Here is a 20292-nt window from a genome sequence, read left to right on the forward strand (position 1 = left end):
TAGTTGGAAATACAGTCGAAACATAGGATTTTATCAGTTCTTTGGCCATTTAGGAAGTACATTTCAAAAGATATTTCCCTTCTGTGTTTACAATATTCAATATTTTAAAGCTTGACATGTTATGAATATTTGGAAAACAGAATCTGTTGGATGGCATACATTTCAATTATAGTAAAACTGAAAAGATTTTAGAGGAAATGACAGCTGTTGTACTTTCTGATTAAATACTATTTTCTGTTAACATTTTAACATTACTAATCTCTGCTTTGAACACTGATGACATTTCATGACAAGAACTTTTGTGTATGAAAAGAGCTGTGTGGCCAAAATTTCAGAAGGCCCCAAAGTTACCTAGTAAGATAGAATAATCATTATCAAAGGGACAGCTTTTATAAATCTATGCAGAAAACATATTGACATACAGACTAATAGATTATGTTCAGATTTAATTAAAAAAATATGTATAGCACTCTTTCAAAGGCAGCTTTCCAATTTAGTAACAAATGACATTAAGAAAAGGTCATCTGTATTCTTATTCATTCTGTATTTGCTTTGGAAATTGTTTGTAAACTTCTCCTAGAACAGGTATATTATTATATTTTTAAAAATTATCTACAGAAGAAGTAAAAATTTAGGATAAAATTACTAAAGTCCACTGGAAAAAAATATCCCTTTTACCGTCATTTAAAAATGAACTTTGGCTTTAGAAAAGCTTTGTCATACATTTCATGTTGACCACTACTAAGTACTGCCTCCATCCTGCCATATACCATCAATACTTACTCCACTCAGCAACTCTTTGCCTAAGATCATAACCCCTAAACCAGACAGCAATAATTAAAATAATCAGCACTCTGACTGATATTCAAATTGCCAGAAAGAATTAATGCAGAGCCTCAGAATGCTTAACTTATTAAATAGGAGTAACATAGGTATTGTAAAATTCTGCCTCATTTAATACCCTCTCTTAATAAATTCATAATTTTAATTTGCCTACCTTATAATCCAAGAGAGAGTTTACTTGTTCTACTTCAGAATTACTTATCATGTCACTTTCTTCATCATCAATAATTTCTATTTTCTGTAACAGAAGTAGAGAAGTTACAAATATATATCACGTCATTCTTACTACACTCAGCAATATATAGAAAATACGCATTCAATGTTCAGGTTGTCTAGTCTAGATTATCTGGAATGAACTCTGATAACTGACTGGCTCCTCAGTGTTACACATAGTGTGTGTCTGAGCCACCTCCCTCTACCTTTAACTGATGACTGGTAAATAAAAACATTAATACTATTTAAAATAGAAAATGTCTTTTTACAATATCCCTAACAAAACAGGCAAACTGCTTAAACAGTACCCTCCAGTGACAGGAAATTCACTTCCTGTAATGGTGGTCTATTCTAATGGGGGTAAACACACAATTGATGAAATAGTTTTCTTTTGTAAGTTTCCACATGCCTCTTTGTGACTTCTAATGTAAAATGTCAGCATAAGATATTCCAAAATCAAATACCATTTTTAAAAATTCCAATATTTACTGCAGACTGCACAACTTTAGCTCGACAACTAATTAAAAGCAGGCATCTATGATGTAATGATAAAAATATCATGATGATTTGTTTCCTTCATTGAAGAGTAACATCCAGGATGAGGAGGTGGAGAGAGAGGAAAAGGGAGAAACAGAAAGGAGAGAGACAGATTAAATTATCTTTGGCTTTTTTTAAAAAAAGTCATAGCATAGCTTGTACAATATCTTGCCCACAGTAGGTACTAATACTAATTAAATATCTGTCGAAAGAATGAACAAAACTGTTCAGCGTTGATGAAAAAAAAAATGACCAATGAGCTCCAACCATGAGGGGGCAAGTTCTCTAATCATATGATTTTTTTTTAAAAAAAAAAAAAAAGGAAAAAAAGGTATAAATAAAACCAGCTCTATTTTTTTCTTTCACATGCAAAAATTACAGTTAAGAAAAAATGCCTTTAAATATTTAAACCCTGCCAACCCAAAGAAAAATTTTAAAAAAGGAAAAACTAAGCTATATTCAGTCACTAGACGGTCTTTTAAGAACAAGCACATAAATAGCAACATGTTGTAGGCAGAATTTGAAATCAGGCTTCCTACCCTGTCTGTGTGTGTGTGTGTGTGTGTGTGTGTGTCACACACACATACATATATGCACACACATACAAATACATTTATATATGGTGATTAAAGGTCACAAATTAACTTGGAATGATTATATTTAATATATTGCATATGAGGATACGATACTATTACAGGGTTTGTGACCTGCAGGCTTTTGAGTCAGGAAAACAGCTGCAGTGAAATTACTTTCTACTGCTGCCTGGAGATGAATCCAGTATTTTGTTTTCTATTCTAATCTCTATAAAATTGGAGCTCCATCATGTCAGCTCTTCCAAGACCTCATATTTGATATTTTTTGATGTGTTTTAGATTCTCTACATATTTGGATTGGCTCTGGGAAAAACGAGCTAGGCAATTCAGGGAGGTACGCACCAAAGACCACCGTATAGATGCGTGCATTTAAATAGGTCTCATATGCCTGTTTGATTTGTCATCCATGAATAATTGGGGGCACTCAAAAGTTATAGGCAGAGGAGATTACCCTTTGAAAGTTTGGAGTTTTGTTTCTAAAAAATCAATTGCTTTTTGAAAAATTAGGTGCCTAAATTACTGTGAGTCATCCCATGCCATGGCTTCATTCATTATCTTCAAATATTCGCTGCAAAGGAGATTCAACACAGAGAAATTCAGGCTCAAAATGAGCATGTCTTTAAAGGGAAAGATGTTTCAATTTGTAAACTGTATATGACTTGCATACTAAAACTCAAATATGTAGCAGAAGATTATTAGTTGGTGGAATTTAAGATGAGCACAATTCATAACCATGGAAAACAATTACTAGTAGCTATCTAATAAAAACACGACTTTGCCTCATAATCAAAGCTGTTTTCCTGTATGCTTGTTGAACTTAGTGTTAGAAGGGTCAAACATTGACTTCAACCAGGACTCAAATCAGTAAAACACAATCCTAAACTATATTCTGCTTATAGAAAACACTGTTATATATTATTGTTATTTAACAACAACAACAACAACAAAACAGCAAAACTATTTTATGCTCTCAACTTTTATTAAAGACATGTGACAGGACTACGCTGTGAAATAAATAATGCTTGTAATGAAAGTCAAGGTAGACCCTAAAGTCGCAGCCGTTTTGTAACCAAAAAAAAGGTCAATTATTTGGCTATTTTTTAATGGCTGCAATCAAACACAGAACGCTGATTCAAAAGTAAAAACAAAAGGACAATGACATTCCCCTTTATATCTGACTCTTAATACCATTTTGATTATAGGATTACTTGATAGGGCAGAATATAAACAGATGTTGCTAAAACAGCTGCATAGGGAGCATCACTATCTGTTTACATTTTCACAAAACCCACTTTACTCCACGCACAACCTGCTTCTATTTGCTATTCAAACATTTAATACTACCTTTCCTCCTATATTGTGATTTTTAAGATGACTAACCAGAGTACAATTTAACTATTAATAGGAGGAAAAAGAGTTCCAAACACACCATAGATAGGTATGTTCTGAACAGAGAACTCAGAGGCAGAAATTTTTGCATACACGTGCCACAACTAAAAAAGGTTTCCTTCAGGATCTCATGCCAAACTCTGTTTTAATTCTGCCATCTGTCAAATAGGTAGAAATCTGTTCTTTGCTAACCGTGTTAAAGAAAAATAACTTGTTAGCCAGGCGCGGTGGCTCACGCCTGTAATCCCAGCACTTTGGGAGGCCGAGGCGGGCGGATCATGAGGTCAGGAGATCGAGACCATCTTGGCTAACACGGTGAAACCCCGTCTCTACTAAAAATACAAAAAAAACTAGCCGGGCATGGTGGCGGGCACCTGTAGTCCCAACTACTCGGGAGGCTGAAGCAGAGAATGGCGTGAGCCCAGGAGGCGGAGGTTGCAGTGAGCCGAGATCGCGCCACTGCACTCCAGCCTGGGCGACAGAGCGAGACTCCGTCTCAAAAAAAAAAAAAAAAAAAAAAAAAAGAAAAAGAAAAAGAAAAATAAGAAAAATAACTTGTTATATGTAAAATGTCCTATATGTACCAAGTATTGGGTTTTTATATTTGCAAATTCCTCAATCAAAAAATTAGTGATACAAATGACAACATTTTAAATTTTATTTACTAAGCCCTCAAAGATATGTAATTTCACTGGAAATAGTTCTGTTTTGGTTTGTGAAGTGGAGCAAGACTTTATTCTGAAAATGAGAATATTTTCACCAACTGGATACTTGGACTTGAAATCAACCATGTAATGAGAAAAGAATTTCAAACTGTACATACCACATTATCTGTGGATACTGCATGGTGGTCCTCTTCCTTATGAGCCCTTGCCTCATTCGGAACAACTTCATTGGGCTCTTCTATAGAAAAAAAGAAGCCATAATTTCGTTTTTCATTTCGCAAAACTTTCTTGAGAATACTATTTTCAAGATCATTTAAATAATTTCTCTATTATAAAAAGACACAAATGGCAAATTCATTTCACACGTTTGATGAACAATTCTACTTCAAACGATGTATTCTAAAGAAATAAGTAGAGATGGGGGCAAATACAAGGATGGTCACCACTGTCCTATTTGTAATTGAAAAAATGGACAAAAACTGTATCCTTAACAATTGAGGAATAGAGAAATTTAGAATCTATCTCTATAATAAATATTATGAAGCCACCAAAATTGAAGTAGAAGAACGGTAGTGATAAGGAAAATATTCATGGTTTACTGGCAAGTGAAAAAATGAAGGTAACAAAACCTATTTTGTGGATACATATAATATTAATTTTATTTTAAAATATATAAACTTTACTATATAATTTAAATAAATTTATTATACAAATATGTAAATTTTCATGGAGAAACACTAGGACTGTTTCCACCAAGACATTGCCATTACTATTTCTAGATGGAATTATGGGTAATTTTTAATTTTTCTGTTTTCTTTTTGCTTATATGTGTTTAAATATTTTTCTACAATGAACATTTGTTTCTCATTCAAATAAGGAAAAAGTGATAACATAATTTTCAAATCTATGATATAAAACCATAAATCCAGAGCATTTCCAGTTTTGTGAATGTATGTGTGTACAAACACACTTCTGTATATATGCTAAGAGAAAAGAGTGGCAAAAATATCCCCTCATCCTTATTTTCAGAAAGGTTATCATTGAGGAATAGGGTTGTTTCTATTTTTTATTGTATTTCCCAGTACTTTCTAAAATGAACATGTATCTCTTTTCTGATCAAAATTCAATATTCTAGAAATGAGAAAATAAGTAAAAGAAATAAATTAATTCAGAGAAATCAGACTACTAAAAAACTCTCTAGGCTGAGCTAGGGGAACTGATTGGTTCAAGGCACAGGGTATCTGCATGTATAATCCCTTCTGTTTCAGATTACCCTCCACCAGCCCCTTAGAAAAACAAGGTAGCAATGTTCTTCTCTCTCTATCTTTTTTCTTTTGGCACAGACATGTTGTGGAGATTATTTGAATAAATACTAGTAGAATTTATTGATCTCATGGTAACGGACATTTTACTTCACCTTAGGTAGCAGAACAAAAATATTTATTAGCCCTCACAAATTTTTCTAAGTCTATTCCTTTTCATGGAAAGAAATATAAGGGTGCCTTGTATGAGCATGGGGGAATTATTAAGAGGAAAATGTGTTTGATCCAGGAACTCACATATGACTATATAGAGAATTCAAGTTTAAGATATTCAGAAAACTCTTACCAGAATTTTGATGCAAAGTCCACTACAAACACAATTTAAATGTTTTTGTCTCCTCTGCTATATTTTTTAAAAATTAATTTTTTGGGGGTATATTTGAGATATACAACATGATGTTATAAGATACACACATACACATATACATATAAATTGTTTCTGTAATGAAACAAGTTAACATATCCATTATCTCACATAGTTACCCATCCCCACCCACGAGCAGCTATAATATATTCCTTTAGCAAAAATCTTGAATAGATTACATTTATTAATAGTAACCCTCATGTTGCACATTAAATCTTTTGACTTGCTCATACTACATATTTGCTACTTTTTATCACTTGACCTGCATTTCCCTATTTCCTCTCCCTCATATTCTGATCCTGGTAACCTTTTTTTTTTTTTTTTTTCTGTATCTGTATATATTTGACTGTTTCCCCCCACCTCCCCCGCCATTTGCCACAACATGGACAGACCCTGATATGGTTTAGGTCTGTGTCTGCTCCCAAATCTCACGTCAAATTGCAATCCCCAATATTGCAGCTGGAGCCTGGTGGGAGGTGATTGGATCGTTGGGATAGATTTCCCCTTTGGTGCTGTTCTTGTAAGAGTGAGTGAGTTCTCAAGAGATCTGGTGTTGAAAGTGGGTAGCACCTCACCCCTCTTCCCTCTGTTCCAGCCACGTAAGACCTGCCTGCTTCCCTTTCACCTTCTGCCATGATTGTAAATTCCTGAGGCCTCCCTGAGAAGAAGCCAGCAACATGCTTCCTTTACAGTCTGCGGAACTGTGAGCCAATTAAACCTATTTTCTTTATAAATTACCCAGTCTCAGGTATTTCCTTATAGCAGTGCTAGAACAAACTAATACAGACCTGCAGGACATTATGCTAAGTGAAATAACTGAACACAGAAAGAAAATATTGCATGATCTCACTTATATGTGAAATCTTAAAAACAGGTCAATTTATTTTTTTTAAAAGAATGGTTCATAGACAGAGGAGCCTTTACCTACTCATTATTTAGACATTTCAAATCACAGACATTTCAATTCCTATGTAATCAGCAACAAAATGTAATGAAGGAAGGGAAAAAGTGTCATCAGACAGTATTAGCACTAGTGGCCTCAGAAGAGAGTTTATATTGCTCATCAACAACGTAACATTCTTTACAGGTTTGCCTTATATTCCTATTCTCCTTTTCTCATAACTTTGTACACAGTTCTGCTTTACTGGCAACATATTTTGTACATGGTTTGGTTATTTTGGAAGATTTAAATTAAAACTATATTGAGGATTTCTAAAATAAAAGGATGTGAAGTGATACAGTTGAATAAAAAACGTTTTCTTTCGCTTACAGAAGCTTCAATATTTGTGAATGTTTGAAATCTAAACACTATCTATGTGCCTGGTAATTCCCCAAGAAAAGCAACTTTGCTAATTGGATAATAAAGTGGAATTATTACCAGTTAAAGCTCTAGAGGGCGCTCTATGTGGTGGCTCTATATACTCGCACTAAGTAACTGCATGTAGAATTATCTTTCATGTGCATACCCATATAATAGATACAGCCGGAAAAAAAAGAGGCTTTGATGTAAAATTCAATGACATAGATGTTAATTGTTCTCATCTTTAAAAATTTTGCTTCTCGGGATAGTAAAAATCTTTAAAATTGTTCAAACACAAATTTATTTTTCACAGTCTATTAACTGTAGATACAGAAATTAAGGAGCTCAGTCATCTAGCTATTACTTTTGCTAGAGTTTGCAGTTGTGGGAGGGGTGAGCTCAGGCAGGGTTTTTTTGTTTTTGTTTTTGTTTTTAATCTTTCCTAACAACACTTCTTTTCTCTTCACCACTACACAGGGAAAGGGAAGGTGGGAGGTGGAAGGCGGAAGTTAGAGGTAAGTCAGAAGCTCTAATACGTATTAGGAAGTATCTACCCTCTCAGAAACAAATGAATGGAACTGAAACTGCTAAAAGACCAGCAGCACTTTTTTTGACTCTTACTAAAGCTGCCTTTTACTGCAATAAAAAAAAAAATCTTAATTTTTACTTATACAGATTTTTCTAGAATATTTTAATGGGATTTTCAATTGATTTTTAATACATAATACGTAACCCTAATTTAAAGAAATCTTTCCCTTCTTAGATATGCAGAAGACTCTAATGCTACTGAATCAATAGCCCTATTATAAGCAGTCTGAATTTCAGTTGTTAGGTTTTTGAAGTACTATGGGCACTTAATTTTATAATAATCTAAAAATTATTTTTTCTTTATATTTCTTAGATGTAATTAATGGAAATTTCAAAGTAGAAATATATTTAAATACATTTTCATAAACTGGAAGGAAAATGGTTAGCATAATTTAAAGGCATGATATTAGTTTAGGCCAGATGATATGATTCACTTAATCAAATGAATCGGATTAGTATTCCCCACTAGCAAAATGAGGAAAAGAATAGGACATAACTAGTAGGAAACTGTACCAAAAAGGGCTCTTTTCAGTATCTGAAAAAGATTTTTTGCTTTTCTCTTGCAATTTCTGTGAGAATGAAAAGGTTACCATGCAGCTGTGAAAAATAAACCACTGATAAAAAATTCTAGGCAGTCACACTTCTGATCAAGTGTTTTTTGATTCATATATTAAATTCTCTTTCTTCTTTTTATCGTTGTGTCTTGATTACTGTGCCAGCGATTTAAAGAACACACCATGACAAAGAATGTCAGTGTAGGAGCAGTGGTCCATTCAGAGGGGACCATTAAGTGGTCTTTAAAATTAACTTTCACTTTTTTTCTTCAACTACTTATTTTTTAAAATTATCTTTTAGGTGGAGAAGTGGGAGTTGGGAAATGAAATTTCACTTAGGGTCTTCTGTACTTTCTCTGAATATTTTCTCTCAGCTTACCCACTCAAGCACAGAAACACACAAATCTCTACTTCCCCACTCTCCTTCAACTAGCCACTATTCAGCAGGCTCTAAAACACCAGTCATGAGTCACTGGGAATATCCAAGTATCTCCAGGCACATGCAATTTAGTAAACACTAACAAATGACAGAAATGGTTTAAAGGACCAATTATATTAGAAATAAAGGGCTTGGAAATGGTGCAATGTTTCTTTTTTCTTGATAATTTTAAAATCTGCCTCACTATTTTCCTGTACACTCAATTCTCTTGTATCATCTTCAATATGAATAACAAATGTTAGGAGAGAGAGAGAAAGAGAAGAGAGAGTGAGAGAGAGAGAGAGAGAGAGAGAGAGAGAGAGAGAGAAACTTGAATATTCACATTGATAACCTTTCAAATACCTGATCTTTAAATACATGGCCCTCTTAATACTAGTAGATTTGCTTTCCCTTTCATTACTCAACCTACTGCAATCTGTTTGCCTCTCCTCTTCCCATGCAGTTAATTGCTTTTTTAAAAGAATTTCTAAAGCACCAAATTCAATGGCTTTCTCATCCCTTTTTCTACCTAACTTTTATGAGACCATGAGACTTTTTTCATTTTTTCACTTAACTACTGAAATAATGACACCTCTTCCTTCTGAAATCTCTTTATTTATTTATTTTTCTTAATTTTAGAGACAGAAGTCACTATGTTGCCCAGGCTGGAGTATAGTGGCTATTCACAGGTGCAATCAGAACACACGGAAGCGTCAAACTCCCAACCTCAAGGGATCTTTTTCGCCTCAGCTTTCCAAGTAGCTGAGACTACAGGCATGCCACTGCACCTGACTCTTTCCTTGGTTTTAGGAAAAGCATACTGTCCTGCTTCTTCTGTTTCTGGATGTTCTTTCAGTGGCTCCCTTTTCTCATCCAACACCCAAATCTGGACATTTATCAATACACAGTCTTTGTTCATTGTCCTTTCTTGTTTTTCATTTTTTCACTTAACTAAATCTTCAATTTTCATGGTTAGATATTTTTTGCCTCAATGTGGGTGACTTCCATATTTCTTCTTATGTCTTAAGCCCTCATCTGAGTTTCACACTCATATTATCCAAAGACCTGCTTGGACAGCTCTACATGGATGTCCAAACACTATATAAAATTCAATACATGCAAAGCTGAATTCATCTTCCTACAGTATTCTCTAAGTTTAATACAATGCCAAGAAAAATCTCGAATGAATTTTGGGGAAGGAGATTTGGAAAAGGCATGCTTAAACAGTTCAAATTGTATGACTAAACAATTCAATAATCAATCTACTACAAAGCAAAGAAGAATGATTGCCCTACCGGATATTAAGACATTTTATAAAGCCAGAGTTGTAAACCATCAGATCAGTGTAACAATAAGAAGTCTCACATTTGACCCACATGTGTATATGTGTATGCCTGCATGTGTGTGTATATGTGTGTGTGTGAGAGAGTGTGTGTGTGTGTATTTAATAAAAAGCTACATTCCAACTCACTGGTAAAAGATGAGTTATTCAACAGATGGTGTAGGGACTATTTGTTAACCATTTGGAAAAATAAAATTGGATGTATTCACACATCTTAAAGCAAAATTAATTCTAGGTGAAATAAATATCAAGTTGTACAAATTAAACTATAAGGATACTAGAGGCAAATGTAGGGGTATATTTACATGATTGTAGTACAAGGAAAGACTGTAATTATGACCCAAAGTCAGAAACCATAAAGGAAAGTATTGGTAGATTTGAAAACTTAAAAATTACAAAAGAAAATCTGACATCGGAAAACATCATAAGCAAAATTAAAAGGCAAAAAATAAACTGGAAAATATATTGTAAGTATTCTAAACAGAGCTCAATGAAACCAAAAGCAAAATGAGAAACGTCATGATCCTTTTTGTTTCTCAATCACGGATACAAAATCCTATATATTGTATGATTCAATTTATAGAAAATGCCCAGAAAAGACAAATTTATATCATCATAAAGCAGATCAGTGACTTCCTAAAGTTTAGAGTGGGGAGAGGGAGTGACTGCAAAGGGGCTAAAGGGAATTATTGGAGTGATGAAAGTGATATAAATTCAGATTTCAGTGATGATGATGGTTGTAGAATTGCATAAAATTTACTAAAAATCATTGAATTCTATATTTAAAATGAATGATTATATTTTGAGACAGGGTGTCACTCTGTCATCCAGGTTGGAGTACAGTGGCACAATCACTTGAGCTCCCTGCAGCCTCAAACTCCAGGGCTCAAGTGATCCTCTCACCTTAGACTCCTGAGTAGCTGGGACTGTAGCTAATTAAAACAACAACAACAACAACAAAAACAAACAAACGAACAAACCAAAAACCACTTTTTGTAGAGATGAGGTCTCATAATGTTGCCCTGGCTGATTTCGAACTCCTGAGTTCAAGCAATCATTCCATAACAGTCTTCCAAAGTTCTGGGATTAGAGGCATTAGTCACCTCACATGGCCTTACAATGGATGAATTTTATGATGTGTAAATTAAATCTCAATAAAAGTGTTAATAAAAATATGTCAGAAGAGAATCATATCTATGCTTGAGGACAAATGAAACATACTTCTCATGAACAGATAGTGCCATTACATGATATTATTTGAATTCTCTTTTAGAGAAACATTGAGAGGTATCATAAAGATAATCCAGACTAATTATCTTTAGCAGATGAGGAAACTAAAGCCCAATTAAATACTTTGCATGAAAGTCTCATGAAAAATCGCATGAAAAGCTAGGAGTTGCATCCAGATTTCCTGACTACTAGCCTGGTATTTGTTATATTATGCCATACTCTTTCATTACAGTGTGTTTATAATGCTCTGACCTAAACTGACTAGAATTCCAATAAAATAAAAATCATTTACTTAATTGTAATGTATGAATTGTAATAACATTTATAAATGTAAGAGATTATTATTGTTGTAGATGAATGTTCCTTGTGATGACGATGTGGGAGATTGTTTAGGTGGAGGTATTAAAAATAAATCTATTCTTTTCAAATACTTGGCCAAATGTTTTGAAGACTCTAGACTTGAAGTGCAGTAAGCTGAAAAGCAAGTAAAAAATGCATCAAATTTACAAAGGCTATTATTAGAAGATTCAGCATATAAAGTACCTTGAGAGCTTCCTTCAGACAAACAGATGGATACTTCATCATTTCTGTCATTATCCTCTCCTACTTCAGGCCCAGCTTCCTCTCCTGGTGTGAGTGCAGATAAAGAACCAGACTCAGGCTGCTCAGAGAAATCAGCAGGGCCTCCTCTTGGAGGTGGAACTTCAATCCCCATTAAACGATATTTCCTTCTTCGATTCCCAATCCAAGTCTTTATAAGAGAAATATAAGAGGAATTTTTGTAAGCATAGAGAACTTAGCAGTTCTGGCCAGTAAAATAATGAATGAATGCTGCATAAAATAGGATTTAAAGGAATAAATGGGTACATAGAAAGATAAAAACGTTATGTCAATATGCTAAAATAAAAATAATTATGTTTTATATTTTTATAACTTATTTATTTTATTTATAATTGACACATAATAATTGTACATGGTTATGGGGTACAGTGTGACAGTGTGAGGTTTCAATACATGTACAGATTTTATAATGATAGACTCATGATGGTCAGCATGTCAATCACCTCAAAATGTTAATAGTTATGACTTTTACTTTAAAATATTTATTAGCAGAAAGAAGGTATTTATATAAATATTCATACTTTTAAGCAACATGTAGTCTAATGAGGATGACTTTTTTCTGTTTTTGTTTTGTTTCTCAAGAAAACGATTCACCAAATCTTTCAAAAGAAAAATAAACTGGTTCTTTTTCAAACAGCTATAACTCTAATTCATATCCTATTTCTAATCTTGTTCTTCCTATGCAAAAATGTGCCCTCTGTTAATTTTGTTTGGCTCCATATTATTACCTTGGCATTTCAAGCACTCTGAAATTTCATTTTACTAAATTTACAACCAATTTTGAAGACATTTCGTAATGAAATAATTTTAGAGTCATGGGAAGTTTCAAAGATAAGTCTTGTTTATTCTTCACTCCATCTTCTCCAACTTCCATCTTACATAACTATAGCAAAATATCATAAAAAGGAAATTGATTCTGTACAATATGTGTGTATAGTTCTATGTCCCTTTATCACACCATTCCTCTTCCTCTCCTTCCCACTATCCCTAATCTGTTTTCTGTCTCCATAACTGTGGTTTTTCAAGAATATTATATAAATGGAATCATGCAGCATGTGACCTTTTGAAATCAACTTTTTCAATTCAGCACAATTCCCTGGAGATTCATTCAAGTTGTGTGTATCGAGCCCATTCATTTTTATTGCTAAGCAGTATTCCATGATATATGTTTACCCATGTTTGTTTAACCATTTACCTGTTGAAGGATGCTTGCATTGCTTCAAATTTTTTGCTTATTATATATAAAGCCATTGTGAACAGTAACTTGCAGGTTTTATGTAGACATGGTTTTTATTTTTCTAGGATATAGGCACAAGGATGCAAATTATGGATCATATGGCTATATGTTAAGTTTTATGAGAAACTGTCAAATTGTTTTCCAGAGAAACTGTTCCATTTTACATTCTTATCAGCCATATATGAGAGATCCAGTTTCTTAGCATTCTTGCTATCATTTAGTATTGTCAGTATTTTCTAAAAACTTTTAGCTGTTCTCATAGGTGTATGTAGCAACAGTTCAACAAGTTCTTAATGTTGACCATATTTCCACGTGCTTATTTGTCATCCATATATTTGCCATCCTTTTCAGTGAAATGTCTCTTAATTTTCTAATTGAAGTGCTTGTTTGTTTTCAGTGTTGAGTTTTGAGAAGTTCTTTATATATTCTAAATATGAGTTATATGCCATATATGTGGTTTGCAAATATTTGCTCCCAGTCTGTAGCTTGAATTTCTGTCCTGTTTAGTCTTTTGCAGCACAAACTTAACACTGCTCAAAAAAATAAAGGATATTAATTTAAAATAATAAACAATGGGTTCACTGAAAAGATTGGTAAACTTGGCAAACATCTAATTGTTAAACACAGTTTAACATGGGCCTGGTGACTGGTGAGCACCTGTAGTTGCATATATTCGGGAAGCTGAGGTGGGAGGATTGCTGGAACCCAGGAGTTCAAGGCTGCAGTGAACTATGATCACATTACATTATACATAGTTTAACATAATTTTTATCAAATTCCAGCAAGATTTTTGTAGATACATATGAGACAATTCTAAAATTCATATGAAAATAAAATGAGTGAGTATGGCTAAAACAGTATTGAATAAAAAAGAATAAAGTGGAAAGAATATATCTACCTAATTTCAAGACATTATATAATTACAGTAATCAACAGTGTGTACTATTAGCAGAGGGCTAGCCACAGATCACTGAAACAGAATAGAGAACCCAGAAATAGTCTTACACTAGTATGACCAGCTTAGCTGACTTTTGACAAAGGTACAAAAAGAATTTAATAGGGGAAGGGTATTTTTTTCAAGAAACAATGCTGAAGCGACTGGATATTCATAGGAAAACAAAAACAGACCCTGTCCTAAATCTCACACCTTATACAAAAATGAACTCAAAATGCTTCATAGATTTAAATATAAAAAATAAAACTTTAAAACTTTTGCAAGAGGGCATAGAGGAGAATCTTTGGGGCTTCAGGATTAGTGAAGAATTCTTAGAAATGGTAATAAAAACCACAATCCACAGAAGAAAAGTAACTTCTGGGGTTTTGATTGGGATTGCATTGAATCTATAGATCAAGTTGGAAAAGAACTGAAACCTTGATATAATTGAGTTGTTCTATCCATGTCCATGGAATATCTCTCCATTTATTTAGATGTTTGATTTCTTTTATCAGAGTTTTGTAGTTTTCTTCATGCAGACCTTGTGCCTAGTTCATTAAATTTATACCTAAGTGTTTAATTTTGCAGAAGCTAAAGTAAATGTTTTCTTTTTTTTTTCTGTTTCATTCATTTTTGTTCATACCTTAGTTATTTCCTTCCTTCTGTTTGCTTTGTGTTTATTTTGTCGTCTTTTTCTAGTTTCCATTTTTTTCACTATCTTCTTTTTTTAGAGATAGGATCTCACTCTGTCACAGTAATGTGATCATAGTTCACTATAGGCTTGAACTCCTGGGCTCAAGCAATTCTCCCATCTCAGCCTCCTGAGTAGCTAGAACTGCAAGTGCTCACCAGCCACCATGTCCAGCTTTTGTCTAGTTTCTTAAGGTGGGAGTTTAGATTATTTATTTGAGAGTTTCCTGTTTTCTAATGTACTCATTATGATACATTTTGCTGTCAACACTACTTTATCTGCATCCCACAAATTTGGCATTTTATTCCTTTTGTACTGTTCAATGTACTTTTACCTTCAATATTCTTTCTCTAATACTCTTCCTTTCTTTATGTAGCTCTGCATTTCTGACCTATATGATTTCCCTTGTATCTGAAGGACTTTTCAACATTTCCTGCAAGGCAGTTCTACTGGCAACACATCCCTTCAATTTTTGTCTGAAAAAGTCTATTTGTCCTTCACATTTGAAGGATAATTTCACTGAGTACAGAATTGTGGGTTGGTATTGTTTGTTTTTTCCTCTCAACACTTTAAATATTTCATTCTACTGCCTTCTTGCTTGCATGGTTTCTGAGGAAAAGTCAGATTTAATTCTTACTGCTGCTCCTCTGTAATTAAGGTATTTGTTTTTCCCCTCTGGCTTCTTTGAATTCTTTTTCTTTATCATTGATTTTTGCAGTTGAGTATGATATGCCTAGGTGTCGTTTTTTATTGTTTGTTTTGCATTTATCCTGCTTGGCATACTCCAAGCATTGTGGATCTGTGGTTTGATATATTACATTAATTTAGGGAAAATTCTCAGTTATTATGGTTTTGAATATTTCTTCTGTTCTATTTTCCTTTTTTTTCCTCTTTCTGGTGGTACTCCCATTGGACATATGTTGCATCTGTTATATTTATCCCACAGTTTTTGTATATTATGTTCCATTTTTAATCAGTATTTTTGTTTTATGCTCTCCAGTTTTGGAAGTTTCTATTGATATATCATTAAGTTCAGAAATTCTTTCCACAGTCATGTCCAGTCTGCTAATGAGACCATCAAAAGCATTCTTCATTTCAATTACTGTTTTTGGTCTCTAGCATTTGTTTTTGATCCTTTCTTAGAATGTTCATGCCTCTGTTTACATTACCATTCTGTTCTTGCATGTTGTCTACTTTTTCCATTAGTGCCCTTAGCATGTTAATCATAGTTCTTTCCAATTCCTGGTCTGACAATTCTAACATCCCTGTCATGTATGAATGTAGTTCTGATGCTTGCTCTGTCTCTTCAAATTCTTTTGTTGTTTTGTTTTTGTTTGTTTTTTGCCTTTTGGTATGCCTTGTCATTTTTTATTAAAAGTTAAACATGATGTACTGGGTTAAAAGAACTGAAAGAACTAGGCATTTGGTGATGTAGTGTTAAGGTTAGGAGGAAGGTAAAGCATCCTATAGTCCTATGATGAGATCTCAGTCTTTTAGTGAACCTTTGCCATGGCCTGTGAACTTTACAAGTGTTTATCAGTTTTTCCTCTACCTTAGGTGGGACAGAATGGCTAAAGGGGACTGTATTTGGTTATAATTGTTGTTTATTTTTGCCCTAGGATAGGTAGGTCATGGTAAAATCCCAATAGGCTAGGCTCTGGTAAAATATTTGTTCTTAAGAGCAGGCTTTCTTAACAGAATGTTCTAATGTTTCTTAAAAATGGTTATTTTTCCACTCTTCCTGTCAAGAGCGTGAGGGAGTTTTTCTCCAATATTCACAGTGAGAATCTGATACAGCCTCTGGGAGTAAAATTCAGAAAAGTATCACCCCCTCCATGATTGCTCATGCTAGAGTTTCGAACTTTCTGACTTGTCTACACTGAGCCTCCAGCAATTCATCAGTTACAATTTAGGTTTTCCTGCCTTGGTACTGGTTCCCATGGAGGTTTCTGCTCATGGAATTCTGCTCCAGTAAGTTGTGATTCTCTGTATCTGCCTATTTGTCTCACCAATTTTGGGGTCAGTGGTTTGCCCAGTAACTTCACTTATCTGTCATATCTAAGAAGAATTGTTGATTTTCAGTTTGTTCAACGTTTTATTTGTTAAGATGAATGACAACTTCTAGGCTCCTCACATGCCAGACCAGAAACTAGAGTCTAATTTCATTTTATTCCCTATGACTTCTTTAATAAAGTTTTATATACATATGTGTGTGTGTGTGTGTGTGTGCATGTGTGCACACATATGGTTAGGGTTAGGGGTTAAGGAGGTTAGGAGTTAGGGTTAGGGTTGTTCCATATATATATATATATATACACACACACACACACATATATATATAAACATAGATTATGTATGTGTGTATATATGTACATCTATATGTTTATATATACACACATATATACATTTATATGTTTACATACACATATATGCACACATATATAAACATATAGATGTAAAAACATAATTTACAAAATTAACATAATTTTTATCAAATAGATGTGTATATGTGTGTGTATATATGTACATCTATATGTTTATATGTGTGTGTGTATATATACACATATATATATAACAGCCCTAACCCCTAATATCCTTAACCCCTGACCTTAATCCTAACCCTAACCCTATGTATGCATGTGTACCATAGAATACTACTCAGCCATAAAAAAGAATAAAATCATGTCTTTTGTAGTAACATAAATGGAACTACAGGCCATTATTCTAAGTGAAATAACTCAAACAGAAAGTCAAATACCACATGATATAACTTGTAAGTGGGTGTTAAACAGTGGGCACCCATGGCAATAGAGAGTGGAATAATAGACAATGAAAACTCTAAAAGGTAGGAGGGTGGAAGACGGGTGAGGGTTGAAAAATCACCTGTTGGGTACAATGTTCACTATTTGAGTGACAGGTACACTCAAAGCCCAGACTTCACCACCACACAACATATGTGTGTAATGAAGCTGCACTTATACCCTGAAATCTGTAAAAACTGAAAAAGACTCCCTCTTTGACCCATGGATTATTAGAAGTGTCTTGCATAACCTCTAAGTGTGTGGAGATTTTTCTGGCATCTTTCTGTTATTGGTTTCTGCTTTGATGCAATAGTGGTCAGGAACATATTCTGTATGATTTAGATTTTTAGAATTTATTGAGGTTTGTCTTATGGTCCAGGATTTGCTCTATCTTTTCGTGTGTTCCATGAGCACTTGAAAAGTGTGTATTTTATTTTTGTTGGGTTGTGCCTTCTATTAGTCAATTAGACCTTATTGATTGAGGGTGTTTTGGGGTTCTTCTATATGACTAATATTCTTCTATGTAATAACTATAGGAGTTGTTGAGAGAAGGGTGATGAAATCTCCAAATATAATTTTGGATTTTCTTATTTTTCTTTTCAGAATTTTTAGTTGTTGCTTCTCATGTTTTGTAGTTCTGTGATACCTGATGTATACACATTCAGAATTGCAATGTCTACTTGATATAATTTACCTTGTTATTATTATATAGTGTCCCACTTTGTCCCCTGTAATTTCCTTTGCTCTGAAGTCTACTTTATCTCTTTTTTTTTTTTGAGATGGAGTTTCGCTCTGTCGCCCAGGCGGGAGTGCAGTGGCCGGATCTCAGCTCACTGCAAGCTCCGCCTCCCAAGTTTAGGCCATTCTCCTGCCTCAGCCTCCGAGTAGCTGGGATTACAGGCGCCCGCCACCTCGCCCGGCTAGTTTTTTTGTACTTTTTAGTAGAGACGGGGTTTCACCGTGTTTGCCAGGATGGTCTCGATCTCCTGACCTCGTGATCTGCCCGTCTCGGCCTCCCAAAGTGCTGGGATTACAGGCTTGAGCCACCGCGCCCGGCCTACTTTATCTTATATTATTGTATAAACTCCTGCTTTATTTTGATTCATATTTGCATTCTGTATGTTTTATAGTCTTTTATTTTCAAACTACACACATCATGATATTTTAACTTATTGTAGACAACATCAAGTTAGGTCATTTTTAAAAATCCAATTTGCAAGTCTCTATTTTTTAGTTTGTGAATTTAGATCATTTAAATTTAATGCAATTATTTCTATGTTAAAGCTTAAATATTTCATTTCATTTTCTGCCTTCATTTCTTTTAATGTCTTTAGTTGTATTTTTCCCCAGCATTCCTGTGGTGTATTTTTAAATATTTAGAATTCCATTTATATTTATGTATAGAACTTTTCTGTATCCCTTTGTATGACTTTTTAGTGATTGATCCAGGCTATCTATCTATCTGTCTGTCTATCTCTCTATCTATCTGTCTATCTATCTATCTATCTATCTATCTACCTATCTTATGACAGTCACAAGAGGGTAAAATTCCAGGTTGTCCATTGGATTTCCATTGACATCCACTGGGGAAGGAGACTCGTTTTACTCCTAGGTGGAGTTGGGAGTCCAGGAGCTCCAACAGGCATCTTCTGATACCACGCCAATGAGGAGGAGGAAGGGCTCATCATCACCTCTAAGTGCAGGAGGGAATAAAAGTCTTCTAGTGACATTGCAAGGGAATGGTGGAGAATGGATTTTTAATCCAGCTCTCCACTCTTTCTTATCTGACACCATTCCATCAGTGAGTGTTTTTTGTTTGTTTGTTTGTTTGTTTTGTTTTGTTTTGTTTTGTTTTGCTGGGGTGGGGGCATCTAGCTGTTCCACAACGTGGTGAGGCAGAAGTCTTGGTCCTCCACTTGGCCTTTTCTTGTAGGGCTGGGTGTGGCTGCAGTTTTTCCCCGTGGTATTTGGCTGAAGTAAAGAGGTCATTATCTAAACATTTTCTGTCATGTTAGACTGCCCTTTTCCTGGTTCTTTGCTGAGAGAGGCCAGGCTTTTCTTTTTCTTTCCTTTTTTCCATTTGTTTGCACCTACTGGTGTTTCTAGATTGTTGGCTTTTCCAGTATCTATTCTGGGGCATATGAAGCAAACGAAAACCCAGGAAACTCACCATTGTGTGAGTGTCATTCATGGGGTCCCATGGTCCCTAGCAGATGTGACTTCTTTCCACCCTTCAGATTCTTCTTATGTTTCCTAGTTATATAATGTCCAGGGATTTTAGTTCTACTTAATGAGAAGAACAGGGAAAATTATGTCTACTCCATTTTCTCAGAAGCAACAGTCTGAAACCAATTTTATTCCCATGTTTCTTATGCAATTTTCAGAAAGACCATTTTATGACTAGAACTTGTAACCTTTCTAGTTTTGTCATGTCAAAAAGGATTCTTAAAACCTAAAGCAGCGTAGAAAACCACTAAATAACAGTTTAGAGTTTCAGCTCTAAATTTGATTATGATGCCCTTTATATCAACTAGAATTTCTTCTACACAATAGGGCAACGTAAATACAAAGCCACCTTAGCTACTCTTTGTGTCAATAAAAAGCATGAATGAAGTTAACTTTGTACTTGGTAAGATTTCAAAAAATATGC

At 34.3% G+C, this 20292-nt stretch overlaps 1 protein-coding gene across 3 annotated transcripts in view; it reads right to left on the reverse strand.

Moving 5' to 3' along the window:
* The window catches only part of HDX (highly divergent homeobox), a 193890-nt gene that overhangs the window by 15919 nt on the left and 157679 nt on the right, over window positions 1–20292 (reverse strand). For all 3 annotated transcript variants that reach the window (XM_050776348.1, XM_050776345.1, XM_050776347.1), the window contains 3 exons: window positions 11902–12109; window positions 4399–4478; window positions 998–1081 (listed from right to left, as the gene is read on the reverse strand). In XM_050776348.1, coding sequence (XP_050632305.1) covers window positions 998–1081; window positions 4399–4478; window positions 11902–12109 — 372 coding nt within the window. The remainder of the gene's footprint in view (window positions 1–997; window positions 1082–4398; window positions 4479–11901; window positions 12110–20292) is intronic.

The sequence above is a fragment of the Macaca thibetana genome, chromosome X, assembly GCF_024542745.1.
Source record: "Macaca thibetana thibetana isolate TM-01 chromosome X, ASM2454274v1, whole genome shotgun sequence".
NCBI lineage: Eukaryota > Metazoa > Chordata > Mammalia > Primates > Cercopithecidae > Macaca > Macaca thibetana.